The sequence below is a fragment of the Sarcophilus harrisii genome, chromosome 4 (assembly GCF_902635505.1).
Source record: "Sarcophilus harrisii chromosome 4, mSarHar1.11, whole genome shotgun sequence".
NCBI lineage: Eukaryota > Metazoa > Chordata > Mammalia > Dasyuromorphia > Dasyuridae > Sarcophilus > Sarcophilus harrisii.
The window spans coordinates 93,641,404-93,669,016 of NC_045429.1; the positions used below are offsets into that span (position 1 = coordinate 93,641,404).

Below are 27,613 nucleotides of genomic sequence, written 5' to 3' on the forward strand. Positions count from 1 at the left end.
AATAACCAAAAAAGGTGAAAATGCTATGTTGTGATCCACACTCAGTTCCCACAATCCTCTCTCTGGGTGCAGATGGCTCTCTTTATCACAAGTCTATTGAAATTGGCTTAAATCATCTCATTGTTGAAAAGAGCCAAGACCATCAAAGTTAACCATTACATAATCTTGCTGTTGCCATGTATAATGATCTCCTGGTCCTGCTCACTTCATTCAACATCAGTTCATGTAAGTCTCTCCAGCCCTCTCTGTATTCATCCTGTTGGTCATTTCTAACAGAACAGTAATATTCCATAATATTTACATACCACAATTTATTCAGCCATTCTCCAATAATAAGCATCCATCCACTCAGTTTCCCATTCTTTGCCACTATAAAAAAGACTGCCACAGACTTTTTTGTACATGTGGGTCCTTTTTCCTCCTTTATGATTCTTTCAGAAACAGACCCAGTAGAGACACTGCTGGATCAAACTATGAAGTTTAATAGCCCTTTGGACATAGGTCCAAATATTTAAAAAAACAAAAACACACACAAAAAAATTAATAGGACTGTATAAAATAAACAAATTTTTTTATAATATGAAGGCTATTAAGGCTATGGAAAATCACCTTATTATAATTGTAGTAAGGAAGAGAATATCCAGCAAATCATGGTTTCTCCTGGAAATCTAACAAGCTTATATTATGGAACATATTCCTAAACTTACCAGCAGAGGGCGGCCCTGCATTGGCCATCAAAGTGAGGGACTGGTAACACAAGGAAGTGCAGAAAAGACCATTGAATAGCCTTAGAGGGATCTCAGGGAATCGGCACAAACCCTTATGTTCTAAACAGACAAGAGTCACCCACATGTCTAACCCCACTTGGGCACAACACAAAAGTATTGCCACTCTGCCTTTGGATATGTTTAGGTTATCAGTGTTGCCTGAATCTCCATTGGTGTTGGAGTCACCACATCAAAATGCCATACGCTCAAAAATGCCGCGCTCTGCTTGGAAAAACATTAAGCCTTGTCACAGGAACAGCTCTTTCACCATAGCTTTGCCTCCATGAACACCACCTTCCCGTGTTTGGAAGCTGCTTTTTTTAGCCTAGGTTCATGGTGCTTCATATTTATCATTCTTAAATTTTACCTTCAGCTATCTTGTTCCGGTCTGTTGATTGTTAACTGTCCCTTCCAGCTTTATTTTCTTCATTTTTGCTGAACAGTGTTCTTTTAGAAGGACAGGAACCCTATTGCCTTTCATTAGAGGCATTCTTTTAAGTTGATAAGAACCTATTAATCACCATTGGAGTTGATCTTTCATTTCTAAGGCCCTATGATTGTATGTGTTCTTATCCAGTCAACAGCTTTCTCATTGTTCACACTGGTGTTAACAATTTTAGCTTACAAATAAATTATTCTGTTAATACCAGATTATTTCAGTGTTAAATTCAAGTTCATTTTAGTTGTATTTTTATTTTTCATTCAATATTTTCCCCCAATTACATGTAAAAACAATTCCAATTTTTATAAAAGTTTTTTAAATTATGCTTTGATCAATGTCCTGAATTTTTCATCTAAGTCATTTAGAATTGTCTTGGATCATTATGTTGCTGTGAATAGCAGTCATTCACAGTTGGTCATTGTACTGTGTTGCTGTTGTACTGTGTACAACATTCTCCTGGTTCTGCTCACTTTATTTTGCATCAGTTCATATAATTCTTTCCATGTTGTCTGACTTATTTTTAATAGTAAAATTATATTCCATTACAAGCATATATGCTGCAGCTTGTTCAACCATTCCTCGATTGATTGACATCCTCTCAATTTCCATTTCTTTGACACCACTAAAAGAGCTGTTGTAAATATTTTTTGTATTTATACTTTCATAAATTGATTCTTTCCTAGTGCCTAATATCCACATACGGTAAAATATTAGGTAAGCATGGGTTCTAGTCCCATGTCTCCCATCTTTGTAGTGATATTAGCCCACATGAGTTATTGACCTTCTCTGACCCTTAGTTTCTTATCTGTAAAAGAGGAGATTCCTTCCAGTTCTAAATCCATGACCCTATGAATGAAAGAATTATTTTGAAATTCAGTAGTATTATATATGCTTTTATATAAATTTAATCTTGTAGTGTATTACCTTACATTGCTTAATGTAAAATATAGCTAGTAAATTTGAATAAGTTTTCCATAACAACCTGTTGCACAAATAGTTCATATTTCCTACTAGAAGTATAGCTCCTACCAAATGTGAAACATTCAAAAATTAGAGTGCAGTCACCTGAGGTTGTTCATCTGCTTTCTTCTAAATTCCCCAATTGTTAGGATGATCAAAAAGCAGAGAATGATATGGCAATGAAACGTGCAGCTCTGTTGGAGAAACGATTGAGGAGAGAAAGAGAAACCTTACTTCGTAAACAGCAGCTAGAAGCAGAATTAGAACATAAGAAAGAAGAAACAAGGTAATCAAATTGTTTCGTATAGGAAAATAGTATGCCTTATTCATTTGTATTCATTATTAGACTTCACGTGTGCTAGGATTATTAATTCTGTAGTATGCTTTACTTGCAGACAAACATATTAATTTCTGAATGTTTTTTAGTTTTCAGAGTATCTTCAGACTGTATTTTCCCTAAAATGAAGTAGCATATTTATATGAGGTTAAAAATATCTAAAAGTACATTTTAAAAGAAAATGAAAATTCTATAATTGAGTATATTGTTGGTGAAATTAAATTAATGGTTATTTCAGGAAAATCATTTGTGAACACAACTATATTTTTTGGAATGCTTCTGATACCTAAGAACTATTTTTAACTTGCTTTATATAAACACACTCTTTCATGTATTGCTTTAAATTGTGCTCATATGTAATATGAGGAATTTAACTGTATTTGATTTCATAGACGGAAAACTGAGGAAGAACGCCAGAAGAAAGAAGATGAAAGAGCACGTAGAGAATTTATTAGACAAGAATATATGAGAAGAAAACAACTGAAACTCATGGAAGATATGGATACAATAATTAAGCCCCGCCCTCATGTAGCAAAACAAAAAAAGCAGCGTCCAAAGTCTATTCACAGGGATCATATTGAGTCACCTAAAACACCAGTCAAAGGTCCACCAGGTAACGCCTTGCTAGAAAGAGTCTGTTCATATAAAAACACCAGCTTGGTTTGAGATACTAACTTGACCTTGCATTGATTAGTTTCTTATGCTAAATTGATAAATCTAATTTAGAAATCTGCATGCATCTTAATTGGAAAGCCAAAATTATCAGATGAAGATTATATTAATAGTAATATGTTATGTCTGCATGCATATATATGGCAACACAAATGTGAATGGAAAAAATTCCCACTAACCTTTTGTGGTACTTTGCCACTGTTGTATTATTTTCAGTTTACTAATCCATTCTTGCACTTGTAAACTTAGGAATGTATTATAATTTGGAAAACATGAAATGGACAAAAAGGATTTCAGCATAATAAGAAATGTAAGGTAAAAAGTCCTTAAAAAGTTCCTTTAATATAGAAACTGAAGATCTTCATTTCTAATTTTTTGAATTAATATCTTTTCTCTTTCATTTCTGCATGGTTACTTCTTATTCCCCCAAATCCTTATCTTTTTATGATCTAATATTTTGGAAAACTTGGCAAGATTCTCTCATCATTTTAAAAAACCTAAGAAAATCCCCAGAATAGTAATCACATGTAAAAAAGTTGTTTATATGCAGAAAAAATTACATATTGGTTACATTTAATCCACCACTCAATATAATCTATGTTGAAAAAAATAATTGCAAAAATATTGAATATTTCAAGTGAGTGATAGGATTATAGATTGAGAGCTGAAAGGGATTTTAAGGTCATTCAGTCCAACCCTTTTGCTTTTCAGTTTCAGAAGATGAGATGTTAAGTGACTTGCCCAAAGTCCCATGGCTAGTACATGTCTGAGGCTGGATTTGAGCTTTCATTTTTCTGAGTCCACTTTCTATACTTTAAGAATCTGAATTGAGGTGGACTGGTCCTCAGACAGTTAGACAGTCCATCAGCATATCCCTATTGCTTTTTCTTCTTGTCAGAACTTGTCCAGACTTACGCCCAACTAGCGTAGTCTTTGCGAGAGCAGGGCATCATCCTCCATGTCATGAGGAGGCATCAGAACTTTAGTGAAGAAAATATTTAGTATTGCCTAAAAAAAAGTTTCTGTAGTTAAAAAGCTGCTTTTCCTCACCTCTAATGATTTCTGAAAACACTTTATGACTTGCAGAGTTGGATTTTTTTGGTTATTTTTATTAAAATCTTTCCTTACGGGATTATTGTTTTTATATATCAATTTAAAACTTGCTTTCTGGAAATAGCAAATTTTAATAACAAAATAAAATTATATTTATCAGACTATATCAGTTATGTGTTACTCATATTCACGTTACAAAATTGCAAACTACATATATGCATGCAGCATATTACATGTTATGATGAATACTAAGTGAAAAAAAATTGTTATAGAAGCTCTTATCTCCATATGCTGGTGTTATCTAATGAACAGACTCTTTGCTATTTGCCTGTTTAAAAATTCTAACTTTGTTTTTATCTAGGGTCACGAATTTATCGTGTTTTTTCAGTCTCTAGCCTTTCTTTGGCGTCATTGAACACAGGAGACAATGAGAGTGTGCATTCAGGCAAGAGAACACCAAGGTAAAGTAATCATTAACATTTTTATTAGAAAATAATTCATTATTCTAATTATCCCTAGATAATAATTAAAAAAAAAAAACCCTCAGTTTTCTCCATTTTAATGTTATGGAACTTGTGTTCATTAAGTAACCTCTTGTTTAAATCATATCCATAGTTTTACCTAAGACTAACTTTCCTTTTTTTTTTTTAGAAGACTTTCTCCTGGTCATAGATTGTCAGCATTTTTTGCTGTTTATGAAAATATTTTATATGTATTGTCACAAACTAAAATGTTGTTAAATAAAATTCTCACTTCTTTCAGGGTGTGGGGGAAGATAAAGGAAAAATGAAATTATTTAGGTTGGTAGGGCCAATTATTTTCTGGGCTTATTCTCATAGATTAATTACATTTGTTTGCTACTGATTTATTACCTAAATTCAGTCTTTATGCCACTGTTCCTCATAAAAACTGCTCTTCCCCCAAAAATGAAATAGTCAAGAGTTGTAAGAGATCCCAGAGACCATCTAGTCCAGCACACCAAAACTGTGAACCCATCTTAGCCATGCTACTCCTTCACTCACTCACCCCACCCTCCCAAAAAAGGTCATAGCACCTTTCCTTATAAACTTTTAGTGAAGAGAAACCCACTCTTTTTTTCCTCTTCATTAGCATTTTATTTTTCCAAATATATGTAAAGATAGTTTTCAGCACTCGTTATTGTAAGATTTTTGTTCCAGATTTTTTTTTCTCCCTCCCTTATCTTTGCCTTTCCCAAGATTGTAAGCAATCTAATATAGATTGTAAACATACAATCATTTTAAACATTTCCATTTTAGTCATTTTGTGAGAGAAAAATTAAAAGGGAAAAACCACAAGAAAGAAAAATCCAAAAAACAAACAAAAAAATCCAAATAGTATGCTTTGATATGCATTCAGTCTCTATAGTTCTCTCTCTGGATGCAAATGACATTTTCCATCCCAAGTCTGTTGGAACTATCTTGGATCCCCGTATTGATGAGAATAGCTAAGTCTATCACAGTTGATCATCACATAATCTTCTTGTTGACATATACAATGTTCTCCTGGTTCTGCTCATTTCACTTAGCCTCAATTCATATAAGTCTCTCCATATCTTTTTGAAATCATCCTGCTGAACATTTCTTTTAGAACAATTATAATATTCCATTACATTTATGTACCATAACTTATTCAGCCATTCTATAACTAATGATCTTCCATTCAATTTTCCATCTCCTTGCTACTACAAAAAGGGCTTCCACAAACATTTTTGCCCATGTGGATCCTTTTTCCTTTTTTGTGGTCTCTGAAAATTTCTATTTTCAGTCTCTTGAAGAAGACAGTTCTACTTTGGGATAACTCAGAATATTAAGAAGTTTCCCTTCTATCCCTGACTTTTGGTTATGCCCTTTGATCCAGACAAACTAGTCTTATTACTGTTTCCTTTGACAATCATTAAGGTACTTTAATAAACCTACTTCGCTTCTCCTCTCTCTCCCCCAGCTATGTATTCTTTTTTCTAGATTATAAATCCCCAGTTCCTTAAACCATACCCAAAATGATGTATGCTGGTCATCTTTATGACAAGATAAAGGGGCTCAAAGAATATTGTTCTACTGTCTCGATTGTTAGTGAGAATTAAGTATTCCTTTTAAAAAAAATGCAAAAGGAAATTCTATGTAAAAACAAATCAGAAAAAAAAAATATGAAAAGGGAGAGTGGAATCCTGACCTATGCTAGAAGGTCCAGGGGTTGTAGATATACCTTGGGAGAATGAAGAAACTCCTAAATACTTAGTAGTAGTAACAGATATGAAGCTATTCCTGAAGAGGGAGCTCTGGACCGTCTGCTCATTCTCCAGGGAACCATAGTGGAAGCCACTATGCCATCAGGTGACAGATCATCAGATAAGGGACAGAAGACAAAGAGACAAGTAATGGTTATTGAAGACTTCCTGCCAAAAGTGAGTCAGGCAGCTCTTTGTGGGTCTGAGAACAATAGAAAGGTCTCCTCTCCTAGACATGAATCCCTAATGGTATAGAGAACCTTACCATACTTGTGCATAATAATTACCACTTATTTCTGGTGGTTTCATGTGGATGCAAATGAGATTGCCAAAAGGAATCTAGAAAGTATTATTAAGGATTAGAAAGTCTCAGTCAAAAAATGGAAGACCTTACGACATGTATGCTGTCTTTTTCTTTTTCTTTTCTTTTCTTTTTTTTCTTTTTTTTTTTTTTTTTTAATAAACAATTTGGGGGATTTGTTTTTACCAGAAAATCTCAGGAAATGAGTTTATTTTCCCTTTTCTGGCTGTGATCTTCCTTAAGAAGAGTTCTGTAATCAGAATAAATAATTTTACTGTAGGTACAATTCTTTATCATCTAGAAAGGAGTCATCTGCTCTGCCCAGTAGCTTAGTGCCAGCTAAGTTTACCTTTCTTAAACTGCCCTCCTTGATGCAAACTGATCTTAGCAGTCTTCATCTGGCCCTCATATTTCTTCTCAATCTTTGCTGCTTGTTTAAAATTTTCTCTTCAAAAGTCAATTTCTGCCTCCTTATTTTGACCAAGGAGCAGGTCATTGTGTTACCACCATCAATATGTCGTATAATTGATGCATGGGATGCAGTTCTTCATGAGCACATTGGTCTGTCCCAACTCATTCTTGGATATGGTTATAGACCAGACCACATCAATGATCCTGGTTTGCAGTAAATAATACTTTTGAGCTCCAAATAAAGTTACCCATATCCATTCTCAATGTATAGTGCTGCTTCGTGCCACATGTGATTTGTATTACGGTATGGAGGCGATAAGAACCATCCTTGCTGTTAACTAGCTAGTGATCTAGCTCATATTTGGGCCTCTTATGTAAGGGCTTCTTTACCTCCAGTCTTCTAATTTGGGTCAGTTGTCATAGAGAATATTTATAGATTATGGCAGGGTACTATGAATAATGTTTTCATTACTGTATATCAAAGGCTAGGATTTTTGTATGAGAAAGAAGTAGTAGATTTGGGAAGTTAAGAAGAGGTAAGAACATGGTGTCTGAAACAGGGTTCATATTTCTGGACTACAGTTTAAAAACACAGAAATAATGGATTTCTGTCTCAGGAGAGAGTAGATACTTGACAGAGGCTTATAAAAATGTATTTGTCTGGAGTCTTGAAAATCTAATTTAAAAGAACTTTAGAAACTGAAAAGAAAGAAGGAAGGAGAAAGCTATCTAAATATATTCATTAAAATAAAAATGGAAATACTCAAATACACCACAGGTGATGAACATTTATAGGAGTTAGCAAGTAAAATTTGTGGTCCAAGATATTTTCACAAATATACAAAGTGCAGGTAGGAAACAAAGTGAACTAGAGGTCTTAGTACAGAGAAGCCAATTTAACCTTATACATACCACTGAGACTTGATGGGATGAAATCCATGATTAGACCTACAATTCTAGGACAGAATACCTTAAGGAGGTATTCTTGGAAAAGGAGAGGAGCAGTATTAAGAAAACAGATTCATGTGGAGAGCATGGAGAGCATTTGTATAAAAATCATGACAAGTAGAAAGAAGCAATATTGTCATCAGAGTATACCCATAGATCACTGTGTCAGAAGCAGCAAATAGATAATAGGAGTTTCAGAAACATCACAAACCTGGCATGAAGAAGACATGTTGTAACGGTGATAAAGGAGTGGGAGAACTCCAATTATGTGAATGTGTACTGGCACTTTTCTTTGCCTAAAGCAGAGTCGCTAATAATTTCTTGACATCATAATAATAATAGTTTCATCCTTTAAAAGATAAAGAACTAATGAGAGAAACTACTTTTCTGAATTTCACTCTTATTCACAAAGGGGACACTGGTTGCTACATTAGAAAGAATTAGAACCTTAGGGAAAATGAACCACCTCACCTTGAAATGTGCAATAGAAAAGTTGATCATAACCTTATATTTCCCAGATTCTTAAAAGGAAGATTTCAGAGAGTTAAGAAAAGAATAGTTAGTATCCCATGGGTTCAAATTTTACAAGATAACGTGAGAGGCTCTCAGAAATGAAATTCTGAAGACAAAAAGAAAAACAGTTCCAGCAAGGAAGAAAATGGAGTATTGTTATAAAGAGATTGTTATGAATTCACAGGGAATTAAATAACCAACCTGGATTTTTTTTTTTAAAGACATGATTACAAGACAAAAATTAAGAGCAGCTAATTCTGGGAATACAGAAGCCCTAGAATATTGTCTATCATGCTAAAGGTCTTTTTGAGCTGAGGATGGCAAGGAAAATGAAGAAGAATAAAAAAGGGGTATTTTTTAAAGCTACATTGGGGGAAGGGTATCAAAGAAAAGGTAAGAATAATACTTATAGTAAATGTTACAGTTATAACTCAAAACAGAGCATGAGAATTCCTGCTCAGCCCTTTCATTTTTCCTTCCACTGGAAATTTGTTTATTTTTTTTTGCTGAGGCAACTGGGGTTAAGTGAATGGCCCACAGTCACACAGCCAGAAAGTTTTAAGTGTCTGAGGCTGCATTTGAACTCAGGTTCTCCTGACGTCAGGGCTGGAGCTTGATCCATTATACCAACTAGCTGCCCCAGAATTTTTAACCCAGAAAAATCCTAACGAAAATGGTGAAGGGAGAGTTGATACACATGTAAAGTAGAGAGAATAAAAGTAAGCTGCCTTTCATGAATTCTAATAACTAAGACCAGATGAGCTATATCTTCAGAAAGTGAAGGAACTGGCAGATGTAATTGCTAAATCACTGTTAATGCATGTATAGTTAATGCAACTATACATATTTTAATGGACTTTGTATTTCTTACTTTCTAATTAGTGGGAGAAGAGGGAGTGAAGAGAATTGAAAATGAAATTAAAAAAAAAATGTGACTATGATGTCACCATAGTCCATTAAAAAAAATAGAAGTTATCCTATTTCACATTGTCTTCCTCTGTAATTTATTTTTTATTCATTTCCCTTGAAATATTCTTAGTTTGAGATGTACAAACTATTTTGTCTCTTTAGGTCAGAGTCTGTTGAGGGCTTCTTATCTCCAAGTCGCTGTGGTAGCCGAAATGGTGAAAAAGACTGGGAAAATGCATCTACAACCTCTTCGGTAGCATCTGGGACAGAGTATACAGGTAAGTTTGTATTGTTTTTAGGGAAATAATTGAATTTGAAATATTTATTAGAATAAATTTGTTTTTGTTTTTAGGAAAAAATTTTAGGCTCTGGATTGATTCTCTTTTACCTTTACAAGTATCTCACAAGTTTAATCTGACTATAGTGTAGGGGGTGCCAAACTGTTGTTGGTTTAGTGGTTTGTTGTTTTGTTTTGTTTTATTTTATCTGTCCAATTTTTTATTAGATAGATCCATGTAGAACATGACTTCTAAAAATTTTAATTAGAATATAAAACCCCAAGAGTTTAGTTAAGAGGCTCTAGTTTAAGGTATGCTTAGATCTCCATTGAATTGGTTAGGAAGGTAGACAGGCATAGAAGAGGAGGTGGCCAATTTTAGAAATACAAAAATAACTTTAAAGTAAAAATTTGACAATTGCAAAAATGGTTTTTTTAAAGAATAAAACAATGTTTTCCACAGAAACACATACAAAGATGTACCCAAATTTAAATTAAAACAGTAGACTAAAATTTAATTACAGCTAACTCAAATGATGGTATCTGGCTTACTCAAATTTAAACCAAAAGCACTGAGAAAGCAGTGGAGCCAAGGTGGCAAAGAAGAAACAAGTCTTTGCCTGAGTTCTTCCTGACCTTCCTCAGAATCAATACTTGAGATCAAACGTCATTGAATGAGTTTTAGGGTGACAAAACAAATATTTGGACTGCAACAAATTTCCAGGAGAAGATATTGTGGAAGAACTTCATTAAAACTCTGTCTCATTTAAGCAGGAGGTACTTGACTCAGCACAGGTGCAGCACAGAGAGAACCAGGGCAGAAAGCCCTCCACTTGCCGAGGGAATTTAGTGAAAGTCTCTTAGCCAAAATACAACAGCATTAGCTACTCTGTCCTGGTTCATAAGCTGATCCACTGATCAGTAGACTAGTTGTGAGACAACTACAGAGGGCAAATGGTGAGCCCCTGAACCCCAGTATAATGTGGGACTTGGCCATGCTCATCCAGCATGGGAAGGAAGCTGGCAGCACAGCCCCATGGTAGAGTAAAATACCCTGTTATCCTGTAGAGCAAGCTTGGGACAATCTCCCTTTTGCCGTAGGAGCAGCAACCTTTAAAAAGTAGAGGAAAAAGCAAAAAGAGTCCTGACTGACACTGATACATTGTTGGTGAAATTGTGAATACATCCAGCCATTCTGGAGAGTAGTTCAGAATTGTGCTCAAAAACTTATGAAACTGTGCATACCCTTTGATCCAACAGTGCTACTACTGGGCTTATATCCCAAAGAGATTTTAAAGAAGGGAAAGGGACCTATATGTGGAAGAATGTTTATGACAGCCCTCTTTGTAGTGGCTAGAAACTGGAAACTGAGTGGATGCCCATCAATTGGAGAATGGCTGAATAAATTGTGGTATATGAATATTATGGTATATTATTGTTCATTAAGAAATGACCTGCAGGATGATTTCAGAAAGGCCTGGAGAGATTTACATTAACTGATGCTGAGTGAAATGAGCAGTACCAGGAGATCATTATATACTTCAACAACAATACTATATGATGATCAGTTCTGATGGACGTGGCCCTCTTCAGCAATGAGATGAACCAAATCAGCTCCAGTAGAGCAGTAATAAATTGAACCAGTTATACCCAGGGAAAGAACTCTGGAAGATGACTATGAACCACTACATAGAATTCCCAATCCCTCTACCTTTAAAGGTCTGCCTGCATTTTTGATTTCCTTCATAAGCTAATTGTACACTATTTCAAAGTCCAATTCTTTTTGAACCGCAAAATAACTGTTTGGACAAGTATACATACATATATTATATTTAACTTATACTTTAACATATTTCGCATGTATTGGTCAACCTGCCATCTGGAGGAGAGGGTGGGGGGAAGGAGGGGAAAAATTGGAACAAAAGGTTTTGCAGTTGTCAATGCTGAAAAATCACCCATGCATATATCTTCTAAATAAAAAGCTATTTAAAAAAAAGAGCCCTGACTCTAAATAGCTTTATGGAAACAGAAGAGACCTCAAATACAAGGACACTACAGGCAAAATGTCTCCAGATGAAGCCCCAAAGGGTGATGAGTTGGTCTCCAATTCAGAAGGCTTTCTTGGAAGAATTCAAAAAGAATCTTAAAAGAGATTTAGAAGAAAAGTGGGGGAAAAAATGAGAGCTTTGGAAAAGAAAACTCAGGGGTGGAGCCAAGATGATGGAGAACAAACATGACTTTCTGTGACTACCTCTGACCTTCTCTCAAATCACAGCAGATTAAGCCTCTAAATTGGTTCTGGAATCATAGAACCCACAAATATCTGGAGTACAACACCTTCCCAGCAGAAGGTACCTTGGGAGAACTTCAGAATTGGTCTGTTTCAAACAGGCAGGGGGACAGTCTGCTGAGCCCAGACTGCAGCATAGGGAGACTGGGGCAAGGAGCTGGAGTGGAAGTCAGAGTGTTGCAGCTTCCACATACCTGGGAGTCTTCTGTGAGCCTCTTAGACTACTCTGTCCTGGTTGCAAACAAGTGGATTGGTGGCAGATTTGCTACAAAAGGCAACAAATTGTAAACCACTGAGCCCTGGAAGAATGGGGACCTAACAGGGATTACTCAGCACCTAAGTCAATCAGCAGAACTGCCCCAGGGCAAATTAAAGCAGCTGTCCCCTTTCCTTAAGAGCAAACCTCAAACCTTAAAAAATGAGCCCAAAAAGAACTCTTACTGGAGAGAGCTTTTATGGAGAAAGAAAAGAATGAACCTCAAATTCTGAGGTTCTTAAATACAAATCAACTCCAGATGAAGCCCCAGAGGGACATATTAGCTGGAAAAGAAAACACAGAAATTGTTTGAAGAGAATAACTCCTTAAAAAAGTAGAATTGGTGAATTGGAAAAAAAAATCCCATGAGCAAAATTCATTTACAACTTCAATTGACCAAATGCAAAAAGAACTGAAAAAGCAAGAAAATAATTTACTAAAAATTAGAATTGAACAAATGGAAGTGAATGGCTCAATGAGACTTCAAGAATCAAACAAAATCAAAAAAAAAGAAAAAAAAAAAGGGAAAAAAAAAAGCACCGAGTTAAATAAGGTGATAGTCTTCCTTTCAGACCAGTCCTTGCCCCAGCATGTGGGTGTATTGCAGAGTTCTACTTAACCCTCTTTACTCCTTTCTTCCTCCTTTGTCTCAGTGATTTTAGAGATTTCCCAGGATTCGTTGGTTATATCTTTACAAGTGAGCAAAGGCTAACTCCCAACTCTGAAGTTTTCTCTTGTGCTTTAGTCCCTCATCTCTAATTTCTTGTTGAACATCTCCCCTAGGCAACCCCTAGACATCTCAACCTCAATGTGTAGAAAACAGAACTCGTAGTTTTTCCCCTTAAACCTTGCCCTCCCCTTAACTTAGCTGTGTGGAAAGTGCTAAGCTGCTTCACAGCCTAGGAGTCACTCTCAGCTCTTCACTTAGTACCTCTTGGATGGGATCAGATACCAAGGCTTGTCACCTGTCACTTCCGTTCTCCTAAAACTCCCTCTTTTTCTCCTATCATAATCTGATCCAGATTCTCATCATCTTTTCCTTGTGCTATAACAATAGTCTCTGAATTGGCCTCCCTGCCTCTGATCTATCCCCAACATACTTGTCTTAACCTAGCTATTGATCTGCTTAAGAAACTGCAGTGGCTTCCTATTGCCTTTAGAAGAAGATATGAACTCCTTTGGCATTTAAATCCCTTCACAGGCTTGTGATGACCGCGTATTTTAAAATCAGCCGGAGTCAGGAATTCAGGTTAGGGGAAAATTGTCAATCTTTATTCTCAGTGAAGAAAGATCGGAGGTGGAAGAGAATCGGCAATAGCAATGTGTGCAGCTGAGTCAAGAAGCTAGCCACACCAGAAGCCAGGAGACCAGCATCACCAGAGTAGAACCCAGGCCCACTCTTTCAGCCTCTCTTCCTGTCTCTCTACCTCCACCCACCAAAATCGTCATTTCCTATACAACACATCAGGGACTTGCACAGAGAGTGGGTGGGGGCCATTCTTTATTCAAGCATGTATATTAATATAGTCCAATTACTATTTAGCTTCACGTGCTTGGGACCTCAGTGCATCAACTCAAGCTTCAGCCCATTACACAGGCTAGCTCCAGTTTCCCTTTTAAGATGACAAGATGTCCCAGAAATTTTAGTGTAATTTTGAGTTATTAAATTTAAGAAGAAGCCTGAACTTGGTGGCAAGGAGGAAGAGTGGGTAATGAATTCTGTTTTATACAGATTGAGTGAGTTTGAGATGCCTTTGAGACATCTAGGAAAGATGTGAAGCAGGAAGTTAGAAATGAGAGAGACTAGGGCACAAGAGAAAGTTTAGGATTAGATGTTTAGATTTGAGAATCATTTATGTAGGATGACTGTTGAATTCATGGAAGCTGATAAAATCATTTAAGCTTTAGCTTTTAAATCTTAAAACTGCACCAAGATTTATGGGGCAACTTTTATTACGCTTTCCTTGTGCTGTGTATTCCAACCAAATTTAAATTGTTCAATTTTTATATTCCCTGTTTACTATGTTCCACCTCCCATTCTGTTTGTGACTTTATACAGGCTCATCTCTCTGCCTGGAATTCTCTCACTACTCAACGCTTTCTTATAGAAGAAGGAATCCTAGCTCCCTTTAAGGCAAATATAGGCTTTTAATATAAGCCATTTCCTCCCACATTATTGTATTTTTATTTTGCATGTATGATTCACTCAATTACCTGGTCAACGTGTTACATTCCACTTTAGGGGTAGAATCTTTTTAAAGGCAGAGGAAAATCTTTTTTCTGTGTCTGTGGCTCCAATGCTTGTCACATAGTAGGCACTTAATGAATGCATGGATTGCTGAAAACTTTATCTCAAAATATGAGACAAAAAGAAAAGGAGAAAAGTTATAGACTTAAATAGAATCTTGTAGAAACTGAAAGAATACCTTTTTTTTTTTTTTTTTTTTTTTTACCTAGATACACATTGAATAGTCACAGAAATTGATGTTTAAAGTTATTGGCAGGTTTTTTTAATTTATCATGAAATTAATCATCAACAAACACATTTCAAAATAGGATTTAGGTCTCAAGATTTCACTCATTTGTATAGATGACAGTTGAATTCATGGAAGCTGATAAAATCACTTAAATTTTGATTATTAAAGTTTAAAAGAGTTGCTAACTGGTGCTATGGTTAGAACACTGGGCTGGAAGAGACTCATCTTCCTGAATTCAGATGTGGCCTCAAACACACTTACTAGCTCTGTGACCCAGGGCAGGTCACTTAATCTTGTTTACCTCAGTTACTCATTTGTCTGATGAACTGGAGAAAGAAAATGGCAAATTACTTCTGTATTTCTGCCAAGAAAACTTCAAATAGGATCATGAAGAATCAAACACATTTGATGAACAACTGAACAACAACAAAATTGAAGCTTAAAACTTTGAGAATAGAGATATTAGTTAAGACACACACATAATATTAGTTTAACAAGATGATAACAATATTGCTCTCTTTCACATATTTTTTTCTGTGCATTTAAAAAGGTGTTTTATAGAAAGTTGCTTTTTCATTTCTTTCACAACCCACTAATCCTCCTTGTTACCCTCCTTCCCTTTAAGCAAAACATACCCATCTATGCCATTGCTAACAATGTCTGTCTTATTATGACCCCAAGTAAATTTACAAAGGCAGAAATTTTAAGATAACACATTTACTGCCATAATACCACAATACTTGAAGGAAATAATGTTGACATGACTAAAATATGCAAGTCTGTGTGGGGAAATGAAAAAAAAAAATGATTTCTTGAACAATGCCTGGTTTAAAAAAGAATTGCAGCAGTAGTTATCTTCATATTTTGTACTTTATATGCCAGTATATGTTACATTTGATAAAATGACGAGAGAAATTATGAGAAGAGCTAGACACAAATCAACTCTATAGGCACATGATAAGTGATTATTTCATAGAAGAGGTGAAAATTAGGTTTGGGATTAAGAAATCAAAAATAGCTTAAAGTGTTAACAAGTGCTCAGGCGTCCAGAAATCTTAGATAGACTAAGCTATCTAACAGACAGATAGATAGATAAGCCTTTATTAAATGATTAATAATGGGACCAGGCACTTGCTGGGTACTGAGAATACTCATACAGGCCAAAAAGAAAAAAAACCTCCCCTCAAGTAGTTTTATTTGTAATGGGGAAAGACAGTATTTCAAAGATTGGGGGGAAGGAGCAGAGAAATATTTCTAGGATGAGAAGGCTGCTGTGGAAGGAATGGGAAAATTTTCAGAATAAGGAGTAGATCTAGAAGAAAAGGGAGCCTGAATGGTATGGGCATTTAATGAAACGATGGACCAGATAAGAACTCACCATCAAGGAAGGAGGGACATCTCCAAGGTGAAAAGGTAGAAAAGTCCAGAAAGTAGAGAAAAGAGTTAGTATGTCTTAGATGAATAAATGTCAAATAGAATCATATGCAAAAATGAAATTGATTTTATCTTAAGAGACAGGAAATGATTGGTTAATGCATAGAAGCACTATCCGAAGCAGTTAGTGCTGTCCTCTTTTCTGAAGTAAAGTTTTATACTTGTATTCAAAAAGTTAGCTTTACAATTTCAAGTTGGGAGAGGCATGACTCAATGTTAGTGCATCTAAAAAAGATCTGCGTTTTAGTAGCCTGTACGCTCAGTATTAGGTAGCCATTTTAGTCTGCTTAGAAGACAGCAAGAGAAACGTAGTGTTCTCTAGGACTTGAAAAGTGATGGTTCCTCTGTACTTTACCTTCATCAGACCACGTCTGGAATATTGTGTTCTATTCTGGATGCCATATTTTAGGCAGGACATTGATAATCTAGAAAATGTCCAGGGGCAGGCATTTAGCATTGTAAAGTGTCACGTGTCTGTACTTATGAGAAAAACTAAAGGAATTGTGAATGTTTGGCCTAGAAAAGGAAGACTTAGGTGAGTGGGGAAGTGGGCATGCTAGTTGGCCTCCAATATTTGAAAGGCTCGAACATAGATGAGAAAATAAACATGTTTTGCCTAGTCTTGAAAGAGAGAATGAAAAACTCAAAATTAGAGCAAAGAGCTTAAAAATTGAGCTCAATTAAGAGCTCAAAGGGTTAAAATTATAGAGTAACAAATTTAAGCTTACTGTAAAGATAAATGTTATAACTCACAGTGCTATTATACTAAATTGGAATGGTTTGTTTTATAAGGAAGGGTAGTTAGCTCCCTCACTCTAGAGACTTGTCAGGCAGAAGCTAGGGGATAACTACTGTTCAGATGGGCTATGAAAGAAATTCTTGTGCAGAAATGGACCGTGCTGAATGACCTCTGAAACCCCTTGAGATTTTTAAAATAATTTAAAAATAAATTTGTATTTGAGGGAAAAAAGGAATCTACCTCCAGTGATTTTGGCAAGTTTGAAATAATTGTGGTATTTTAATGTAGTATAGAATTTTATTGAATTTGGAAAATATGACAAATATAAAAAAATAAAATTGATGGAACACATTTTGCAAAATGGATGAAGGACTAGAATTAGAACATAAAGTATCCTAACAGTATAAATTTCAACTTGAAAGAGATCTTGTAAATCATTTTAACCCAACTCCCCTCATTTTGAGGATGAGAAAACTGAAGAACAGAAAGCTTAGGCAGTATGTTCAGATCACATAATTGCTAAGGAGCAAAACCAGAATGTACATTGTGTTTTTAAGTCAAAAGTAAAAAAAAAGAGATAAGAAAGGAACAGAAGGAAATGTTATCATAAAAAAAAAAAATCAGATCATCAATAGTTTGGGGTTTAAGGAGTTTTTTGAAAGTATAGTTTTTCTTTTTTTAATTTGATTGCCAAGTATTTGATAATATCATGAGATTTATAATTTATTTTTTAATAAGAGATAGAAATAACCAAGACTTGAGCCATTCATCATTGAATTTCCCTTCTCGGTGGTTTCAAGCAGAGGCTTAGATGAGCCCTTTAGAGAAGACTAGACAATAGGTTGATACCTTGAATGGGGAATTATGTTGTATTCATTAACTTCAGAAATGTATTCAAAGCTTCAGGAGTTCCTGACATAGACAGAACATAATTCTGATACTCAATAACATAGTGGCAATTGTGCCACTTTTAAAATAGTGACTAATTCTGGTGTGGGGAAAAAACTATCCTTTTGGAATTTTTTAAGTTTTTAAAAATATCTTTTTTATAGGACCAAAGCTCTTCAAAGAACCCAGTGCAAAATCCAATAAGCATATAATACAAAATGCGCTAGCTCATTGCTGCTTGGCTGGAAAAGTAAATGAAGGTCAGAAGAAAAAAATACTGGAGGTAAGATATGTTTTAAATAAAGTGATTCTTTTTAAAGTAGTGATTAAATTATACAGTAGTCTTTATTAGATTAAATCTTCTTGGAATCAGAAACAGGTGGGATAGTAGAGAGAACACTGGGATAGGAATCAGGATTTCAGTTCATGTCTTCAACATGTTCTGCCTCAGTTTTTTCCAGCTGTAAAATGGGGGTAATAAAATTACACCTATCCCCTAGGGTTATTCTGAGAATCAAATGACATAAAGTGTGTCAAGTGTTTGCAAACATTAAGTATTGTTTCAGAGGCAACAGGCATTTATAAAAGATGCATAACTGTGCAATTACAAAATTCAATCAGAGTTCAGCCAAAATTAGATTCTAGAAAACTAGAGGATACACCCCTCTTGTCAAGGACCAACCCAGCTACGTTTAGAGAGACTTACTAACAGGTTGCCCCTCCAAGTGATAGGTTTTGGGGCCCATAGTAATCTGTGAAGACTCTTTCAAGGTATGGAAGGGTTGTAATCATCGTCAGTGAAAAGAACATCCAAACTGAATTGGAGATTTTCTTACAGTATTGAAGCCCAGAGGTACAAAGTGTTTCATGGAGAGCATAACTTTCCCTTCTGAAATTAAGATATAGCACACTCTGTAATGACGGGAAAGTTAATACAAAAGGAAGAAATATTTTAGGTAGCAATCATTGTAGAATTTCCTGTGAAATTGTAATGTTTACATAGGACATATAGGATTTTTGCATTTTAAGTATACCTATCTCTAACATTTATTTCTAATTTTACAAGATATATTCAGCTTTGTCCTTTTTATTACAAATAGCCCCTATTTTTTATTTATACTAGGTATTTTTAGAAGGTAGATAGTGACTCAGCATAACTATGTGTTGTTTTTATTCTTTATTCTAAAGGAAATGGAGAAGTCTGATGCCAACAACTTCTTGATCTTGTTCCGGGATTCAGGCTGCCAGTTTAGGTCTTTATATACCTACTGCCCAGAAACAGAAGAAATCAATAAACTGGCTGGAATTGGCCCTAAATCTATCACTAAAAAAATGATAGAAGGGCTGTATAAATATAACTCTGACAGAAAGCAATTTAGCCACATACCTGCTAAGACCATGTCTGCCAGTGTGGATGCGATTACCATTCACAGTCATTTGTGGCAGTCCAAAAGACCAGTAACACCCAAGAAACTGTTAACCACTAAGGCATAGTAGTTGGGGAAAATATTTGCTTCAGAACACTTGTGATATATTTGCACTTCATCTTCTTGCCTATCAAAGATAAGTTTTTGGTTGCCAACAAGACTTTTACTACTTAAAACTGGACACTAAGCTCTGTTGATGTCATGCACAACTGGAATGTAAACCGCAGTATTTGAGAACTGAGAAGATTGTCGCTTTGGTGATAAGTTCAAGTGATCATGGGAATGTCCTGATTTACATATGGAGATGTGTATGTGGTAATAGAGGGTACATCTGCACGAGATAAGGTTTGATACACAAGCACTGAATGTTCTTCTGTAGTAGCTGGACTTAAGGTTGAAAATATGGTTGAAATTATGGATTTTTGTGTTTCTGTTACGTTTTTTACTTTTTAATGTATGTTCTTGTCTTCAAATGGTTTATTTTGCTAATTTTTCCTCTACTAAAGAAACTTTTGGTCTTATTCTTAAACTCCATTTGAATTTTGTTATATATGGAGACTGAGATTAAATGAAACACATCTTAAGAGGTAATTTGCACCTTTCTTAATGATGCTGCAAAAAAAAAAAAAAAAACACTAGATTTCATTTTGCAAAAACCCTCAAGTTTTAATGATGTCATAGCAGTTTCAAAAGCTGTTACACTAAGTATTTACAGTCTGTATTTATTATTCACACAAGTATTAACATTTCTTTAGGAAAAGGAGGAAGTGTTTTTATAGAGCTGCTAAGATTTGTCTTTTCAGGTTTAGATAAATAACTGTAAAGAATTAAATCTATGTATGCTGTATCCACATCAGCTCTGCTCAACTCAGAATGATGTAGATTTACTTTTAATAAAAAGACTCGCTCACTTGTAAAGGAAATCACTTTATAATCTTGCAGAAATGAATGACATTTTGAGAATAGTCTTTTCGTCTAATGTCCAGTCATCTGTTGTTTTCAAGAGCTTTTTTCATTATATTTATAAGCAGTACAAAAACTATACTTAGAAATCTTTTTAAAAAATATGGACAAAAGGGCTGCATTTTTATTTCAAAACAATTTCTAATTCTAATTTTTCTTTGCTTAGCTTGGACATTCTTCCATTTTAAATTGTTTTCAAATAGAATTATTTAGATTGAGTACAAACTTGAAACCCTCCTCTATATGATCTTTGATTTCTTTAATAATGCTTACCAGAGTGTTACTTGGGGAAAAAATTTCATTCTCAGGAAAGGACTTGAATGATTATGTGACCCTGTCATGTTCAGTGTTGTGACAACTGTGTCAAATTTAGAGAAAAGGCAGGATTGCGCTGCCAATGAAAGGCGGCATGTGTTTTCTTTCATGGGAATTAGAGAGACTAAAAAGAAATATTTCTCTTGTTGAGTTGCTTAAAGATAAGGTCGCATATGATGTACTTTATTTACTTATTAAAAAAAAAAAAGGATAGGAATGAGATGTCCCTGAACCATACTTTTTTAATTATTATAAGGCCTTAGGCATCAATGCATCTGAGTTATCAACATTTTCTCAGAAATGCTGTCAATATTTTACTGTAATTTATGTTCTTATATTTATGTATATTTGTTAAAACTGTAAAAAAAAATCCATAGAATTTCCAATATCTGTGCAAAATGTATGTGTAGCTCAAAACTACTTGTGATCTACTGTTTGCATGTAAGAGACCAGGATATGTAACTCATATTTTAAGCATATACATATTGTGTATATAATATATAAATATTAAAAAAGATGGGGGAAGGTTGCACAAAATGTGCCTGTTAGACAACAGTATCCATGATTACAATGAAGTGATTTTAAAATAAACATTTCAGAAAGGTCATAGTAAAAATTTAAAAAATTTAAACCAGAATGTGGTGAATAATAGGGATCATTTATTGAGAATTGAGAAGAGTTTAGTTATTACATTTGCTTTTTGTAATTGCTAAATGATTCAGTCTCTGGATAAAATTTGCCTAAATATATTCTAAACAAAAAATTTGATGCATAATTTTAGAAGGAACCCTTCAAATAATTGATACCACATGTGACACAGTGTATCCTGGAGTCTAATTGTCTAACAGTTGAACTGTAATTTGTGCAATGTTTAAAGGCAGAATGTGAATATTTTCACAAGTTCATTGCTCTCAGTACAAAATTTTCTTTATTGATACAGGAAGAGTTTGGGGCTTTACACTTTTTAAGACTGCAAAATTTCTAATCATGTTATGGCTTTATTTTGAGCCATGAGGGAAAAAAAAATTTTTTTTTAAAGGAAAATGATGCTTTTTGTAAAGACCGGGGATTTATCATTGACTTTGTTGAAACACACGTGTTTTCATCAGCAAGGGTCAGATTTCTATTATGACTATGATTGGTATGATTAAAATCTGCCAAACAATGCAAAGATGTTCAATTCTGTTACTTCAGTTGTGGAATATTTTCAGTTCCTCTTGGTTTGTTTGGATTTTGATTTTAATGTTACAGCTCTTCTTGTTTGACTGTTTAAAGCCAAAATCAAATAATTTAATTATGGTTTCAAGATAATTTAATTATGGTTTCATGGGCACTGTTGAGCAATGTATGCTGTGTATGGTGTGATTTATCTATCCACTTGAAGCATTATTTCCAACTTTTTTTTCAGATGCTGTGCTGTAAAATATTGTCATATTGTTCATTTCCTGGTATAGTGTATTCCCTCCCCTGCTTTCCTTTGAATAAAAGCATGGCACCAAATGATTCATTGTTTGTCTCGAGTTAAAAAGGGAGGGGACAGCACATCCTTTTTGTGATTTGACTCTTTGAATTTTTGCAAATCAGTTTGCTCAAAAGATTGAATTCTAGATTTCTTTGGTGGTTATATATATACTTAAAGGCTAAGTTTTCAAATCCTCCATGAAGAACATCTCTTAGTAATGTAAAAGAAAAATATATTGAAGTAGTTTGACATCATTTGAACAATGCTATAAAATCAGATTTCCTAGTAATTGCATTCACTTTTCCATCAGTCTATTTCCATTAGCTGTGAACTTAGTTTAAATCGTTATAGAATTTATAACACTCTGGTTGAGTATCACAATTATTCCAGACTACATCTACTAGCTAAAGAGAGCTTTATCTCACAGTCTTATGATCAGTTCTTTTCATTTAGATCTTGTACACTAGACTACTAGTTACAATTTTATTCTTTTGGATTATCGGTTTTTTTACAGTTAAGAAGGGGTATGAGAATTTGCTCTATTTCATTTTAAGACGAGGAAACAAAGGACTCAAAAACAGGTAAAGTAATCAGAATCAGCCCAGCATCATTCAGGTAACAAATAACAGATCAAAAAATAAAACATGAGCTATCTGACTCGAATGGTGCACTTTCCCCTAAACATAAGGATTTACCAAATGCTTTACTTGGTTCTAAGCCTTGTGTATATACAAGTTGGAAAGACTGGCATTAAATAATGCCTGCTTTCAATGAGTTTAAATTCTATTTGAAGGAAATACTTTTCTGATTTCTCCAACTTTTGGCCAATTCCTTCCCCCAACCCCTCATCTATCACAAAATTGTCTTGTATTAATTTTGTATTGTCTTTTGTGCTTAACATTGAATACAGAGCTGTGAAGGAATCTAGAGATTCTAAGAAACAGTGTATATCATAAGAAAGTGTTTGAAATTAAGGGGGCAGGCAGAGCAAAGGCACAGAGATAGATAACGGTTCAATTGATTGGTTGGTGGAATAGCAAATCAGCCAGTCTGGCTGGACAAGAGTTAATGAAAATGAATAATGTCATGTATAAGGTTGGAAAGGTAAGTGGGAGCCAGCCGCCAAAGGGTTTTTCATCAGAATTCCTGTAATACAGAAGATGGTTAAAGCAGTGTAGGTGCTAGAACTGCACTTGAAGAAAATCACTTTTGTGGCCATGGCAGAGGGAGAGCCTTGAGGCAGGGAGAGACCAGTTAGGAAACTGAGTAAAGGTGGTGGCTAAGAGAGGGCAGAGAGGGATGTGGAGAAGAGAGATACTGAAGCAGAAGCAGAATTGATCAAACTTGGCAAGTGATTACAGATAGAAGCAGATTGAGCAGTCGAGTCCAGGAAACTCGTCAAATCAAGACTTAAGTTGTGGAGAAAGCATCATCTGAATTATTAGAGGAGCTTGTGCATTGGCAGTTTCCTACATGCCATGAACTCACAAGTCTAGTCAAAAAATTATGAATAAAAGGAATATATGTTGTATGTCCATATGGGTGGAGGCTTTAAAGATAAACTTTACTGAACATGTAGTCTTTAAAAGCTTTCATAGATCCCGCATTACTTTTTTTCAGAAGCAGGTGGGTCACTATTCTCTCAGCACAATGCAGGTTTATTTTGTTTTTGCAACTTTTCCCCCATCTATTGCAAAAGAGGCATGGTCCATAGCCTCAGCACCAAGGAGAGGCATGGATCCTCCCATGAACTCCCAGAGAAAATTTCATGGCAGATGGGGGAAAAACTACTTGGGGTAGAATCAAGGGCAAATGAACTACACAATTAAGGACATAGTCAAATGAAAATTCCTACCATTGGGCAATCTGCAGAAATAATCCTATATCAAAGAATGAATTATAAGGGAAAAGGAAGCCTGTTAAGCAAAATCCATAAAGCAGTGAATAACAAAATCGCTTCAATAAGTGGAGCCCAATATTGGTACCTTAGGAACTTTAATTCCACGAGGAATACAGAGATTAAAGAAAGATTAATTGAGTATAAGGGCCATAAATTAAGGAATAAAAATCTAGAATGACCAGAGAAGGAAGATCAAATAGCAATGAAGGGAAAAAAAAAAACATGGAAAATGCAGTTTTAAAAACTAATGTGTTTTAGGGCAGCTAGAGGGTGCAGTGAATAGAGCACAAGACCTGAAGTTAGGAGCCGAGTTCAAATCTACTCTCAGACACTTAACACTTTTAACACTTCCTAGCTGTGTGACCCTGAGCAAATCACTTAACCCCAATTACCTCAGCAAAAAAAAAAAAAAAAAAAAAAATTAAAAACAATGACATTTTTATATAGCAGAGGAATAATAGAAAAATCCCATTCTAAATAATTTTAAAATGCATTTGAGCATAAGGGGATCAATCTAACAAAGTGCAAGAAAGATTTGTATAGATTCAATTATAAAGTGCGCTAAAGAAAAAAAATAATTAACTGGAGGAATATTTAGTGCTTATGTCTGGGCCAATCAATATTGATATAACAGCAGTGACAATACCACCAAAGCTAATGTATATTTTTAATGCTATGCCAATAAGGTTATCAAAGGGATACTTTGTAGAACTTGATAAAATAATAAAACTCTTCTGAATGAATTTCAAGACCATTTTATTATCTCTAACACTTTCTTGCATTTGAGAAATATTGGCATTTTTTCACTTGGGATTATTATTTATCAAAGTACTTTTCAAGGACTTTCTTTTGGATTTCTTCAAGGTTTGCTTTCTGTCTCTCAGTTAAAAAAAACTTTGAAGTAATCTGATACAAAACAAGACCAACACAGAAGTTTTTCTTTCCCCCTACCAAACTTCTGTATTCATTAAAGGGACCACCCACTTTTCCAGTCTCCTAGATTCACAACTTTGGCATTATCAACTTGTCACATGGTTTCATCCTACATATCTAATCATTTGCTAAATCTGGCCATTTCTTGCTGTAAAGTTACCCATGCATATATCCTGTAAATAAAAGGCTATTAAATAAAAAAAAAAAAATCTGGCCATTTCTACTACCCATCTTTCATCTTTCAAATCTGATTTTTTTTTTGAGTAACCAAATTTTTGTTTCATTAAAAATGTGTTATATTTTCTCAAAAGCTTTTTCCACATTTAGTAATACAATTATGTAATTTTTGTTGTTTTTTATTTTCAAAATATATATGGATAATTTTTCAACATTGACCTTTGCAAAACCTTGTGCTCCAAATTTTCCCCTCCTTCCCCCTACCCCTCCCCTAGATGGCAAGTAACCCAATATATGTTATACATGTTAAAATATATATTAAATCCAACATATGTTAACATATTTCTACAATTATCTTGCTACACAAGAAAAATCAGATCAAACAGGAAAAAATGGGAAAACAAAAGTCAAGCAAACAATAATAAAAAGAGTGAAAATGCTGTGTTGTGATCCACACTCAGTTCCCACAGTTGGATGTAGAAGGCTGGCACTCTTCATCACAAGATCATTGGAACTGGCATCAATCATCCCATTGTTGGAAAGAGTCACGTCCATCAGAATTCTGATCCCTTCTTTCAATGATCATTTTAATTCCAGTCTTCAACTTTTGTCTGGACTGTTCTAACTAGCATCCTTGCCTGAAGTCTCTTCTCTAAGTTCAAAACTGAGCATGTCTCTTTCCTACCCAATTATCTCCAGTGACTCCCTATTGCCATTAAGATGAAAATAAAAATAAATTGACTGACCCCAACCTATCCAGACTTATTAAACAATAAATTATTCCTCTTCCTGGTCCCACCAAAGCGGTCCCTTCTAGGCATCCCATCGCACTTCCATTCTTTTGAATTTTGTACACATTGGTTCTTTATAAACTAAATATGTACACATTGCATCCCCGTTAGCAAGCTCCTTGAAAGTAGGAATTCATTTTTATCTTTGCCCAGCACAATGTTAGATATATACAGATTGTTGATTAATCATTCTAACCCCCACTTAAGGCCCCCAAATAGCCAAGAGAAGGGGAATCTGACAAATCCGTCTTGACAGCACATTGAAGTTGGAAATTTTAGGTTTAAACCCAACTACTAGCCATTTTGTTGTGAGCACTTAATGTCAATGACATTTCCCATCTGTAAAATGGGGGTGAATGATACGTCTGTTAATTATGAGTTGTGGTGAGACGCAAATGAGATAATCTGCGAGTACCGTGCAATTGCTCTATTATCTGTATGCAGCTGCAGTCCAAAGGGCTTCCTTCCATATGAGTCATACCCCCGGTTTAGTCTGAAGCCTGGATATTCATTTCTAACCCAGACAGGGTCCTTCCCCATCATGTCTTGTATCTAGTGGCAAAATTTTCTGAAATAATGGATCTCTTGAAATATTCTGAAAACCATGTGAGGAAGCAGAGTGAATTTGGAGTCAGCAGACCTGGGTTCAGTCATTCAAGGGCCATGTATGGACTGCACCAAATGCTAGTGATACCAAAAAATACAAACCTGGTCGCTGTGAGGAGCTCCATTGCTAACGGGGACGGTAACATGCAAACAACTACGTGCCCACAAGATATCCCACCTGTGTCACTTGTTATCTATGCAACCTTGGTCCAAGCCATTAACATATGTCATCCATAGCTTCCTCGTATGTAAACTGTCCCTCCCAGCTCAAAATCTGTGGTCTTCTGGTCCTATTTCTTGGCAGCATGGAGGGACTCCTTCAAGTGATCACTCACCAAGATGGGAAGATTTTTCCCTTCAGGACAGAGGGCCAGAGACACAGCCTCCAAAGGATTAGGCCCTTAAAACTCACTCTTCCATCCTAGGAAATATAATTCAATTTAACATGTTTATTAATAATCACCTATTATATGTTAAGGATTCTGCTAGGCTAAGGACTAAGGATACAAATATAAAGAATGAAACTATTCCTTCTCTCAAGTAGTTTACTTTCTAGGAAGGGAAGAGAGAAGTATTTATGTAGCACCAACTATGTAACTAGACACTTTACAAATATCATTTAATCCTCACAACAGCCCTTCAAATGTGAATTCTGTAATGGTAATTTTGCAGCTGAGGGAACTGAGGTAAACAGATTAAATGATAAAACTAGTTTCTAATGTTGGTTTTGAACTTGGGTCTTCCTGATTTCAAGCCGAGCATTCCATCAATGCACCACTTCATTACTTTAGTCTGCTACTGCAAAGTAGTAATGGGTACACAGATAAATATATGCAAAATGTATAGGGAATAACGTTATTAGGAGAATCAGGAAAGGCTACTTATAGAAAATGACACCTGACTTGTACCTTGAAGAAAGCTAGAGATTTTATTAAAAGGTAACAGGAAGGGGAGCATTTCATGCATAAGTGACAGACTGTGCAAAGGAGATGAAATATCATTCAGGCAAGAGCAGACCAGTTTGGTGGGAACATAGAGGGTGTGATGTGCTTTTTGGATATACAAGTTGAAAAGGCTTGATGGTAACTTTTCTCCTAGAGTGAAACTCTCCCTGAAGGAC

At 35.1% G+C, this 27,613-nt stretch overlaps 1 protein-coding gene across 11 annotated transcripts in view; it reads left to right on the forward strand.

Moving 5' to 3' along the window:
* Positions 1–22,124, forward strand: part of CAMSAP2 (calmodulin regulated spectrin associated protein family member 2) — a 141,983-nt gene extending 119,859 nt beyond the window's left edge. For 5 of the 11 annotated variants that reach the window (XM_031937101.1, XM_031937104.1, XM_031937102.1 and 2 more), the window contains 6 exons: positions 2,319–2,455; positions 2,899–3,119; positions 4,593–4,692; positions 9,721–9,836; positions 18,084–18,202; positions 19,108–22,124. In XM_031937101.1, coding sequence (XP_031792961.1) covers positions 2,319–2,455; positions 2,899–3,119; positions 4,593–4,692; positions 9,721–9,836; positions 18,084–18,202; positions 19,108–19,413 — 999 coding nt within the window. In that variant the 3' untranslated portion in view covers positions 19,414–22,124. Of the gene's footprint in view, positions 1–2,318; positions 2,456–2,898; positions 3,120–4,592; positions 4,693–8,870; positions 9,043–9,720; positions 9,837–18,083; positions 18,203–19,107 lie in introns of those variants that run through there. The other 6 variants (XM_031937103.1, XM_031937105.1, XM_031937107.1 and 3 more) reach the window with 4 other exon arrangements.
* The last annotated feature ends 5,489 nt before the right edge of the window (positions 22,125–27,613 follow it).